Consider the following 12,593-nt stretch of genomic DNA (forward strand, 5'->3'; position numbering starts at 1 on the left):
CGGGGCCGGCCGAGCCTTGCCTGCGCCCTGGCTGCAGCAGGGGAAGGGTGCTGGTGTGCAGTTCTCAAGGCGCGCGTTTGTCGTGTTGATAAAAAAGTTTGAAAGGATTTTTCCTTTTTATGTAACCTTTGGGTTTGTTTTTTTCCTTTTAGCTTCTCTGACGGGCGGTGTAAAACTTCATTTTACCCCTTCAGAATGTCTAAGGGATGAAAAAAGAGCTCTTGCTATCAGTCAGAGTGTATAAAACCGGGTAGCAAAAGCACCAGCGTGTTCTGGTGCTGTCAGTAACCATCTTCAGGCGTGTTTACGGATGGACGCAGTCATAAGATATGATAGTTTTGTCAATATTCATTTATATTTAAATCATCATTTCAACTTGTCAAGTCCGCCTTCTGCTCTGTGAAAGATAAAGGTGATCTAAGACTATGTTCCGTTTATGTGCAATGTTTGCTGTATTGCTGAAGTTTTAAGTTGTTTATTGAGTCACTTCAGCATTGTTTTCATTCTAGCAAGATTTTGATGAACTGCCTTTTTTGTGGAATTACTGCTAGGAGTAAGTTTTGTAACGCAAGGTAGTACCTCTGTGAACAAGTTTTGGTATTGATGTGGGATCACCCCAGATCGTATGTTTTTTTTGTGTGGTTGCAACTATATTGAACCACTTTTAAATAATTTCAACAATCAGTTTAAAGATTCACTTCCCAGAAGCTGGGACATCTCTTGCAGGTAACTGTACTATGAAGAGTAATTGACTTTTCTTTTTGTAGGATGGATACTCACAGTTATCAGCTTATGAAAGGAAAAGACTAAAGAACATTACAGAAAACGCTAAATTCTTTGCTGCTTTAAAGCTGCATGAGGTTTGTATAGATTCTAAGTAGCATCAAAATGTGTAATAATTGTACTGTCAACCCTCTGGTTGTGAAACCCTTGCCTTACGGTGGCAGGTGTGTGAGGAAAGCCATGACAGCTTCCTGAGACATCAGGACTGCTTTGACTGGATTAAAAAATGGGGGTTTGTGCTGCTAGCTAGCTTTTTCCAGAGGGGAAGCCATTGGTTAAGCTTACAGAAAGTGAAGAAAGCAAAACTTGGCTCGTACGGCATTCTGTGCTGGCAGCGCCCGGCCGTGCTCGAGCCCGTGGTCCCAGAGCTGCCGCCGACCCAGCAGCACGGGTTGGGGCGGCCCTGGGGTAAAAGGCACCCGTGGAGGTGCTCGCCTCTGCCTTCCGGGCAGCGTGTGTGCGGTAGGTGCAGCGTCCTGCTGGGTTGTGTAAGGTGTGCTCCCTCCCCTGCCCCTGCGCCGCGGAGGGCATTCGGCTCCTGCATTTCAGGTTCGCTGGTTATCTAACGGGAGGGCGGCGGGGAGGCAGGTCTCGGGCTGTCGGGAGGGTTCAGCTCACCGCCCCGTGCTTGAGAGGCTCTTGGGAAGGGCCCGCAGGGAGGGTGCTGCTGGAGTCCTTCCCCGCGCTGTGTCTGGTCTGGGTGGACACAAGTGTGTTATAATTCTTCTGGTGTTGGAGAAGTTGTCTAGGAGATTGAGGCAGTGGAATTTCAAATGCTGTCGCATGAGTAGATCCAAATCTTTATCCTTCTTTCTGCACTCTTTCATTCCCTTACATTATTTTTATTTATTTTTTTTTAAACTCATAATGTATCCCTTTTCTGGCAGCAGTGAGTGAATTACCTCCTTGAATGGCTGCATCCTTGCTTGCTCATTATACCAGGCTGCAAGACATGGTTGGGCCTGTCTAGTAGGCGGTCAGACTCCTTACCACCAAGAGTGAAACTTGAGTAAAAATAGTGCCTTTTCTTCCAGTTATCCTCAGCGAGGTCAGTAAAGACTAGGCAGTCTGACTGTAGTCACAGCACTGACCACAGAGTAGTGAAGACTAGCAAAAGGAGCTGTAGCCGTCTCGGTTGCCGTTAGCACTGGCCAGTATGGGCTGGCAAACCCAAGCAGCAGGTAAATCTTCTCATGCCAGGCCTCGTGTGCTTTGGCCAGGGTAGTAGCGGAGCAGTGGTCTTATCCGGACGTTCCTAAACTTTTCTGAAGTCCAAATGAGCTAAACGTCTGTCTTCAAAATGTAATGGAGAAGACACTGCGAATGGAGGCCTCGGTGGTTACCGATTCTACTTTGAATGTCTTTCTGTGTCTGGCGCGTAGCATTAGAAGGTTTTCTTTGTTCCGTGAAGAGAAGGGCTGCAGAACGTTCGGGCGGTGCTGGGCTCCTGCGTGCCGTTCACAGAAATCAGGGAATTCGATGCTTAAAAATCCCTTTTTGCTATTGTTATAAATAATTGCGATGTAGTTTATTGCAACCTTTAGATAGTTGTATTTTATACAGGTTAATCTTTTTTCCTTGTTATATATATTTTTAATCTTTTTTTTTTTTCTTTTTAAGTCAGCTGCAAGACTTCAACAAATTGCAGCTAAACCGCAATCTCATGTCACCAAAAGGTAAAATAACTGTATATGAGATTTGTATCACTGTTCCTTCATTGTGTGTTAGCTGGTGTAGCACTTCCACCTGCACATACCTGATACTGCGAAGAGCGTGAGCTAGTGAGGAGTCTCCCTGTAAAGCTAAATCGGAATAACTGATTATCTTAAGCTGTTTGACTTGATGAATGGGTAGCTCCTCTAGGTAGTGCCTCTCCTCTGCCATCCTTTGGAAAGAAAATGGCAGTATTAATATCTTTTCTGTCAAATTACAGAATTTGTTCTTTTTGTGATGTTTATATTGAGGTATTTCAAGGACATTTCTTTTTTCTTGATGATATTTGGCATGATGGCTAAAGAAAGAAAGAAATGATAAAAACAAATGATGGGAAAAGGTGTGGGAAAGAGAGGGGGAGAACTAGATGCAAGAGATAGTGTAACCAATTAGCGTAGAAGACATTTGGCAGTGCCAAAACAGTGCCGGGCAAAGCAGAAAAATGAGCTTAAGTCCAAATAAAGAATAAGATACACGATGAAGGAAAGTGGAAAAAGATGACTAGATGAGTGAGCGGAAGGATGAATTATAAATAAGGAGGGTTGGGAAGAGAAGCGACAGTGGCAGGATGTATTACAAGCACAATAAAAACGCACTACATACATATGCATTGTAAAGTGCTCTTTTTGTTCGTTGCTATCACTGAAGGAAGAGTAATCGCAACCCTCCTAGAGGGAATCGGAACTAGTTAGGCTGTAGGGCTGTGCCACAGCGTTAGAGCTGTACATCTGAACCTACTATGTAGTCTGGTACTTAAATGCAGAGGACTTAAGTTATTTAACTGTGTCTGTAAGTTTGAAATGTTTGAATTGTTCTAGAGCTAAGCCTAAGAAGGCAGAAGATGAAACAATACGGCGAAGATCTATGCGCTTGCAAAGAGTAGCACCGTCTGGAATTCCAATGTTGGAGATGCCTGCCCAGCCGGGAGCAGAGGAATATGTGAGATGGGGCAGGGTTGGAGGAGGGGGGTGGGTGTATACACAGCAGCTTTATAAAAAAGGTGCTGGTGAAGTTGACTGATGATACTTGTTATTGCTGAGCTTCCTGTAAAAACCTCTAGACATTTGGGAAGGTGCGTTATGCAGTGGAAATAATAAAAGGTAAATTCTTTCACCCTCAAGCATCTTGAATAGCAGGCTTCCCATGTCCTCTCTGAAAGTTAGTCAATGTTCTGTGACTCAGGTTGATGAACTAACACAGGTTTGGATGATCAGAAGGGTCCTGAGGTAAAACGTTACGCATTTTTCAACAACCCATAGCTTTGAGCAGCTTTGAAATTCAAAGTTTTATCACTCTGTTTTAATGTTATTTCACTGTAACTTTTGATCTGGTTTATTTTCCTTTGAAATATTTACTATCTTTTTGAAGTACTGATGTAGCAACAAGTAAAAATTCTATTGCTCTGAGAAATGGGGATTTAAATCTTCCATGGTGCTGTAGAATAAAGCTAAATCTCTGTAACACAGTTCTTGAAGATCGACCTTGCTGGAGTATCAGAAAGGAGAGGAAAAAACATAGGGTAGCTATTTGTCTTTGCTGTTGTGTGCAGTAAAGTTCTATTTATCTTTTTAATAAGATGTCGATACAAACATTTTTTTTTAATATTTATTTCTTGTATTATTGTAGATGTGTTCTCAGAATATCTGGCCTGTGGAAGGTAACAATTCACCGTATTTGTAATTTTAGTTCTTTTGAGTTACGAAAATTGCTAATGTCATTCCAGCCTCAAGTTCCAGCCGGACCTTTGCCAATGGTTCCAGAAGATCAGATGGGGAGCAGCAAATTGACAGAGGGCTTATTGTCTACATGGATGAGGATAAGTGAGGTATTATTAGTTATAATTAGTGATTTTTGGATAACATCATTTAGCTTGGGTTCTAATTCTAATGAATGTTTCCTTTCTATCTGTAGATGAAAGCTAATGATACCGAAAAGCGTACGTGTGACATGGAAAGGTAATCTGAAGACAGCAGCTAAAAACTGGGTATTGTCTTGTTCTCCTTTTTAACTCTCTTGGATAGCTAACGTTTTACTGATGTTGTCTAGGTACCTAGACAGCCTGAACAGCATGGTCCTCAGTGAAGATAACATTAAAAAGGTTGTGAAATACCGAGTGTGTTCTATGGCTATCCATCCTTCTGAAAGCATCATCTTTGTGGCAGCTGGAGACAAGTCCGGGCAGATCGGTCTCTGGAATGTGGTGAGTTGTTTGTGTGCTCCTCACCTGCCGGAGCTGTTTGTTGCAGGATGGATGCAGATGGGGCGCAGCCCGGAGCATCATTTTGTCAGGCTTGTGATGGTATTTTAGGCTTTCCACACTATTACAGCTAACACCAGGGTGTCTGTTGAGGCTCGCCAGAATTGCTTGAAAAGTCTGTCTGGTCCTTGGCAAGCCCGGGTTTAATGGGAGGAAAGGTTGCACTGGTAATTTTTGGGAGCAGAGCGGAAGAAAATGGATCGCTGGCTGAAATAATATTATCAGTAAGGGTTAAAATCGCAATTCAGATTGAATTCAAATTGAGAGATTCAGGTTCTAATTACAGTACCCTTGTAGCAATACCACAGCTAGGTTTTGGAGAGAGAGGGGAAATGGATGCTCCAGTATTTGGGTTTTGAGCTTGAGTTACAAATTTTGGGTAACTGCTGTGAGTCACTGTTGTTCCAGACAGCAGAGATAAAATTGCTGTGCCAATATATGTGCTGGCACATACTTACATACATTGTCTCTGAAAAATAGCACAGCATTTGGTGCTTTGAAAACTTTTGGGGGTTTTGCTGATAGTCTCACCATCGGTTCTGAATTGCCTTAATTACTCCTGCAGCAAGAATCCTCATTCATGCCCTTGGCTTACACCTTTGTAACCTCCCCCCGCACTCTCTGCTTTGATCCCACCTCGTCCAAGCCAGCTGCTTGAAGTTCACACACACGCAGGTTTTCTTTTCCTTTTTTGCAATACCGTTAACCTCTGGAGTTTCGAGTCATTTCTGCTTTGACAGCATCAGGAAACTGATCGCCTAAATTCATCTCTGAGACTTGTACTCAATTGTAAAGAAGTTTAAAGTGCTCCATAGAGTTTAGAAGGCTCTGACAGCAGCTGCGGTTGCTGCCTGTCGAAGAGTGTGATCTGGTGATGGGGAGGCTGAGGTCTCCGAGCGCTGCAGGCTCTCTTTGTGGCCTTGCAAAGAAATTTCAGTGGAAGCCTAGAATTGTTAAAGCTTCTCTTTTTCCCTTTTGCTCTCTCTTTTTTTGTTTTCCTGAAGTGAGTTGGAGTTGACCAAGTTTGGGAGCAGAGTAATCTTTGTGGAATGAACCGGTACCTGTTCCAAAATGGTCTATTCAGTTTCTTTTAAAAGAACAGAGCTTGAATGATGCCAAAATTAGAAGAGAAGATACAGGAGATGACACTTTACATTCACTTTGGGTCACTATAATTCATCTTGAGTTCTAAGTAACCTAATACATACCTATTTTGATGTAAAAGGCGTACGCATACATTTGGTCCTCACCAGGTGTTCAGCTGCGGTAACTGAGAAGCCAGTTCTGTCAGTGAAAACGCGTGATGAGCAGATACAGTATTGACAACTGAAGTGCACTTAAATTGCAGCAGGAAGTTGCAGCTTTTCCTGATTGGGAAACAGAATTCTGAAACAGAGAGTAAATTCTTGGTGCCTTTTTGAGCTAAGTTACTTGTACAGTGGTGAAAATGGTAGCGGGAGGGAGGCTGTAGCCTAGCAGTGCTGTGTTGAGCAGACTGAGAACATTTGAAAAACAAAGACTTTGAAAGTGGCAGTAATTACTAGGAATAACTACAGCGATTAGGATCTGTGTCCACTGAATCTCAATTGTTTTTCAGAACTGTAAGTCTGAAGAAGGAGCACATGTCTTTATGCCACACAATTATCTGGTCAGCTGCATGCATTTTTCTCCGTTTAATCCTGCTCACTTGCTGTCTCTAAGCAGTGAGAGTCTGCGATGTGGTGATGTTACCAGAGCTGTCTTTGATGAGGTGAGTGCTCCCGCGCTTGTGCTGCAGACTCCTTGGAAATCTCTTGGTACGCGCTGCGGTGAAGTTTGAGTCTCCTTGTACCCAACTCATTATTTGTGGGTTGTTTTGTTAACAAGAAAGTTCAAGATTCTATTTCCACAAGGGCACATGAAGTAATCTTTAATTAACATCATAAAAATATGGAGATGCTTCCTACTCAATAAAACATAGTAACAGTTTGGGTACTCCCAATTTCACTCCTGCAGAGACAGTTGCAATTATTGAATTTAATTTCATATCTCCATACCTAAGCAGTATGTGCCTCTTTTCAAAAGCATTACCTTTTAACGATGACAAACAAGAACGATTTGAAGAACTAAATCTTACAAAAAAAAACCCCACCCAGATAAACATTGTAAAACAACATGAAGCATGAGCTGACTTTGCTTTTCTCAGGCTTCAAGTGAGCAAAATGACTGTCTCCGCAGTGAGCCAGACAGCTTAACTGAGGAGCTTCGTGATGCTTGCTTTGTTTACTTGTTTTTGACAGCTACATCTGCATTGATCAGCTCTGCAACACTGCAAAATAAAACAAGTTACAACAGTTTAAAGATTTTTTCCCCCAGCCCTTACAGGCACCCTAGTTTTGGTGGGGCTGCAGGCGGGCCAGCTGTCCGGGAAGAATCTGCAAGTGTTTGGTCAAGAGGCCAGGAAGGTCCAGGGGGGCTCTTTCTGGGAGACCAGTGCTTGCAAGGATGTGCCTTTAGAGGTTGGGGGAAGAGAAATGCCCTTCTGCTCCGCTTACCTTATGCTGACTTACACAGCCTTGTGATGCCTTTAGGAGTATTACTGCCATTGGAAAGAATACAGCTGCAAGTGGGGAGAGCCTGCACACCTAGAGAGAGCTGGAATATCGAAGCTTTCCTGCAGCGTTATTATACTTGCAGCTAGCTGCTGCTTTGAGAGGAAAGTACCATGGGATAAGATGGTTTGACATCCCAACTCTGCTCTCCCAAATTATAGGGAGCCAAATTCACATTTCTGCACCCGATTAAAGTTTTCTGTAGCATTGAAGAAAGGAACGGTATCGGTAATCCTCCCTCAGTATGCACTCAAGGATACCGGCCATTTGATTACTGGAACATAGAGGTGACAGTGTCTTGCAAGAGTTGTAACAGAGAATTCAGAGTATGTTGTTGCCAGTTGGTTTTGGGTGGTTAATTACCTCCCCTGTGGAAGGCATACCAGTTTTACAGAAAGATTAGCTACATGGATAGCTAAGGCTGGAGCTATCAAATTAGGTAGTCTTCATTAGTATTTTTAGTATCTTAGAAAGGGAAAGCGTGAAATCTACAGCCCATGGAGTGTTTTGGGTATTAGGAATAACTCTCTCTATGTCATGGAATAGTTTCGGTTACATTTGACCTTTTCTGACCTTTCAGATATGCAGAAGTGAAGAAAGCTTATCTTCCTTTGACTTTTTGGAAGATAATGCCTCCACTGCAATAGTAGGACACTGGGATGGCAACGTCGCTGTTGTGGACAGACGGACGCCAGGAACATCTTCAGAGCTTGATGCAGACATTGGCTTCAAAAGAACAAGGACAGTCCATGTTCACCCCGTGAATAAGCAATATTTCGTTGCTGCTGGCTCAGTGTATGTAGCTCAAAATGAACTGCAGTTGTTCTGGGTTTTCACTGTTCTACCTGCATTGGTGTCTGAAGGCAGCTATAAATGGCACGTTCGGAGGGCAGGAGCCACTGTTGATGGGGCAACCAATTTGTCAGCCTCAGTGTATAGTCAAAGCTTTCTTGATCTTTTTAGAAAACAAGATTTTAGTTCTTAGCAGGATTTAAAATGTGATACACTTTGACTTCCCTTCACCTTTTGGTAATGGGTATAGAATGGTCTTACGAGTTACCGTGTTTTTTGAGGGATCGCAGTGTAGAGGGATTTTAATGAGCTCTTGGTTTGGGCTAGTTTTGGTGCTCTCAAAATCCTTTGGAGTCGCTGGTCATTTGAGTGAATACGCACTGCTGAAGTGACGTTCTAAATGCAGCTCACATAAAACCTGCAGTGTCTCTTGAGTGTTTTTTGGTAAATGGAGAATAAGAACAATTATTTAACTGTCACCTTGTAAAGTGGTCCGTGTGGTATGTGTTGCAGGGATGTTTGTATTTATGATGTTCGATACCTGAAGTCTAGTGGGAACAAGCCTGTGAGCTCTCTTAAAGGACACACAAAAAGTGTTGCTTCTGCGTATTTCTCGCCTGTAACGGGGAAGCGAGTAGTGACGGTGTGTGCTGATGATAATCTGAGGTAAGACAGGGTGCAAGGAATGATCTTTATGGAAAATGTCAGCTGTTGTGGTTTTTTTTTGTTATTTCCTATCTGCATTACCCATCATTGAGAGCTTTCTGTCTTTATCACTTTTTACAAAAGGGGAATATCACAAAAGGGATAAAGATTTACTTGCATTGGCATTTTTAATGTTGTTTTTAATGATTATTTTTTTCTGAAGAGTATTTAACAGTGAACAGTAAAATACACAAGTACTGTTAGTCTTTAAAAAAACAAACAAACAAAACAAAACAGAACAAAAAACCCTGAAACCAACCAAGCAAGAACCAGCCAAAAACCTGGCTCATGAATACGGATACAAAATGCTTAGAAACTGAATTTATTTTTAGCTGCTGCTGCTTAAAATTATGATAATATCAGCTCTTTTGTAACTAGTCTACTATTTGATAATTTAAGCTGCTGTGAGTTGTGTTGTGTTAGAGAGAGAGTTTTTTTCTACTTTGTAGTTTTGTGACCATGATTTAAGTAATCTATTAATGTAAGTATCTGATTGCATCTGGATATTCACCATGGACATGTGTAGAAGTCTTAAACTGTATCTAAGCATAGCAGGTACAAAGCGGGGGGTGGGGGGCAATTAAGGCCAGGTTGAAAACCAGGCCTCTACAGCTTGCCTGTGTTATTAAAAGATGGGGTGCATTCTGGGGAGTTGTTGCAGCATTGTATGTTTTGTCTGGAAATCTGATTTTCTTTCTGTCCCTTCCACATAGACAGGGAAGAGTTCCTTTGTGAGAGTTCTGTGTTGCTGTAATGCTTTCTTTCCTCTGATGTATTTACTATATATAATTGAAGATTTGTTCTCTGTAGTAAGCTTGGTTATGAAAATTGTAAATCCGTGGCACTAACAGAACAAGCATCAGAGTACAAAATGGAGATGAATAAACCAGGGTATTTGTGCTCGACAGAATGGAGAAAACAGATACAGGTTCATTTATTTGCTGCCTCCTCTAAATTAAAAAGAAAGCAGGTTTTTACTCAGCAGTTCGTTGAACTTTTTGCCCTGGGCAGGGTGGGATCCTAAACATTTACCCGGGGTGAAGGAGAGCCCAGAATGGGAGATTGTTGATGGTTTCTGTCAGCCGAGCTCACCCTGCCTGAGGAGGTCCTGGCACTGGACGGCGCTAATGGTGGGGTTTCACTCTTGCATCTGTTTTCCCGTCTCTTGTGTTCTTCCCTGGGCAGCCTGTTTGTGGGGTGACTGAGTGGACGGGAGAGGATACTGGGCTGGAGGAGCCCCTCGTCCGTCCTCGCAAGCCGTTCGTAGAATCGTAGAATGGTTTGGGTTGGAAGGGACCTTAAAGAACCTAAAGTTCCACCTGCCCTGCCATGGGGGGTTCTCATTCTTGTATTGCTCTCTTTCTGTAACAGTTTTCAGAAAGGATGACCATCAATTCTAGCTAAAAGCAAATCCAATTAAAAAGGCAAATGTTATAATTTCTGTTGGAATATTGGTGCTTCTATTTGAGCTGGATGTCTCTGTGCTGTTTGTTGCTATATTCCAGAATCTCGTGTGGTCTGGCCTGCACCGATCTGTACTCTGTGAGGAAAGGACTGCCTTTTTTAGCACATGTACCTTACCAATGCACTGTTCTGTGTTACAGGGTCTATGACACCACCTCTTTGTCTTCCACGGTCGCAGCCCTGAGTACTATCAGGTAAGCTGCGCGCCCTGGGGCTGAGGAGCATGCTGCAGCCGGTCTGCTGTGGCAGGAGCGACCGGGGCGCGGAGGCTCTGCCGTGTTGGGTTTCCCACCGGCCTGGGGGGTCACTGGCAGCTGTGGGAGATCAGCCCTGGGACCCTCCTAGCCTGGGAATTTGCCCTTGTGGGTGCCTGCAGTGGCTTTTGTTCATAAAGCACGACTGGGGCATAGCTGCTTTAGGTTGATAAAGTCTACAGGGAAGCTTTCATGTCTTCCTGTGTACCCAGAACAGACCGTTTTGTGGCTTTTGAAATGTGTTTTGTTTCAGAATGCTTTTTCTTTGTGTGCTTTTTTAAGTATCAAAGGTTACTACGTAAGGGTAAATCCCATGTTTTGGGTAGAGTCTCAACACTTGTAAAAGCCCTTTGTGCTCCAGAAGGTGAATCATTGTCAGGGTTGGTTTGCCAAGGAGCCGGAACTGGATGAGCAACTGGCTTGAAAATTCTTAGTTTGCGGTTTATCGAAAGGCTTGATGCACGTTTGTCCTATTTTTACTAAAATAGACAACCATGAAACATCACTGCTTTGGCTAATAATCAGTTATGTCAAAATACCCTCTGCTTCATCTTCCTGCTCCCTTAGATTTCTTTGTCCCATCCCACGCATCACAGGATAATGATCCACTGAGGGACCTGAGCAGCACGATCTGTCCAGTCTGTGAACGTGCTGATGGTTTAGAAGGCGAGGAAGATGGGTTTAAGCAAAGACAGCATAAGTAATGATACTTAAAAATACTGGATTCGATAAGAGGAATATTTATCTCTTTCTTTTTCTCCCTGTTTGTTTCTCTGAAGACATAACAGTAACACAGGACGCTGGTTAACTAGGTTCAGAGCAATATGGGACCCCAAACAGGAAGACTGCTTCGTGGTGGGCAGCATGGCACGTCCAAGACAAATAGAAGTCTTCCAAGATACTGGAAAATTGTTGCACTCTTTTTATAACCTTGACTGCCTTGGTTCCGTGTGTTCCATTAATGTTGTTCATCCCAGTAAGAACATCCTAGTGGGCGGCAACTCCAGTGGCCGCCTTCATGTGTTCAAAGAATAAAAAAAAGCGGCTCAATTATTTTTTTTTTTTCCCCTTTTTGCATTAAATTTGTTTAATCTATATTAAGCAGTGCCTAAGCTAACTGTATTTTCTCAGGTCAAAAGTGTCTTCTAAAAGCTTTAAAATAAATCTTCTAAACTACCTTTGGCATTCCCTTCTTTAAAAAAAAAAGAAAAAAATTATTCCTGCTATGACAGTCAGTTTATACCAAAACGGATAGTTATTCCCAATACTGAAGTAACTTTTCAAAAAAAAGAAAAAAATGTTGGCTCAGTAGGATACGTGCTATGTGTAGGAGGCACTTAATGATTGTCATTAGTGACTGTGGAGCAGCCGTTCTCTGCGGCTCCCGCACTGTTCCCACCCTGGGCAGACCTTGGAGCAGCCCTCCAGTCCCTAAAGGGGCTGACAAGAAAGCTGGGGAGGGGCTTTTGACAAGGGCGTGGAGTGATGGGACATGGGCCAAGGGCTTTAAACGGGAAGAGGGAAGATTTAGATGAGATACAAGGAAGAAATTCTTCCCGGTGAGGGTGGTGAGGCAGCGGCAGAGGGTGCCCAGAGAAGCTGTGGCTGCCCCATCCCTGGGAGTGTTCAAGGCCAGGTTGGATGGGGCTGTGAGCGACCTGGTCTGGTGGAAGGTGTCCCTGCCCAGGGCAGGGGGGTTGGGACTAAAAACGTTTTAATTCCCCTCCCAGCCGTATGATTCTGTGACACCAGACGCACTGTTAAAGATGAGGTACCGGTGAGGGGTTACTGCGTTTATCAGCCTGTGTTTGCTGCACGCCAGTGTTGAGGGCTGGGTCCTGCAGCAACCTGCTGTGGCACAGTCGCGGTAAGACCGCGGTTTTGCAGCGAGTGCCGTGACCGCTGTGGTTTGCTTGTGCTCTGTGGCAGGCTGTTCGGGGTAGCAAACCCCAGCGCACCCGATTCGGTTCGGCACCACTGGCTCAGTGCTCCCCGCTGATGCCCTGACGGCTACAACGGGGCTCCCCTCGTGTC

General features: G+C 43.6%; 1 protein-coding gene across 1 annotated transcript; it reads left to right on the forward strand.

Annotated features, from left to right (window-relative positions):
- Nucleotides 1–767: 767 nt before the first annotated feature.
- WDR76 (WD repeat domain 76) lies at nt 768–11,594 on the forward strand (the record flags this gene model as incomplete). Its single annotated transcript, XM_009700107.1, has 11 exons — nt 768–860; nt 2,404–2,459; nt 3,315–3,435; nt 4,408–4,451; nt 4,543–4,707; nt 6,193–6,203; nt 6,370–6,503; nt 7,925–8,139; nt 8,650–8,802; nt 10,446–10,499; nt 11,339–11,594. Coding segments are annotated over 11 exons (1,302 nt in total), but the record flags the coding sequence as incomplete, so codon positions are not given.
- Between the last annotated feature and the right edge of the window lie 999 nt (nt 11,595–12,593).

Source organism: Cariama cristata, unplaced genomic scaffold, assembly GCF_000690535.1.
Source record: "Cariama cristata isolate BGI_N322 unplaced genomic scaffold, ASM69053v1 scaffold26325, whole genome shotgun sequence".
NCBI lineage: Eukaryota > Metazoa > Chordata > Aves > Cariamiformes > Cariamidae > Cariama > Cariama cristata.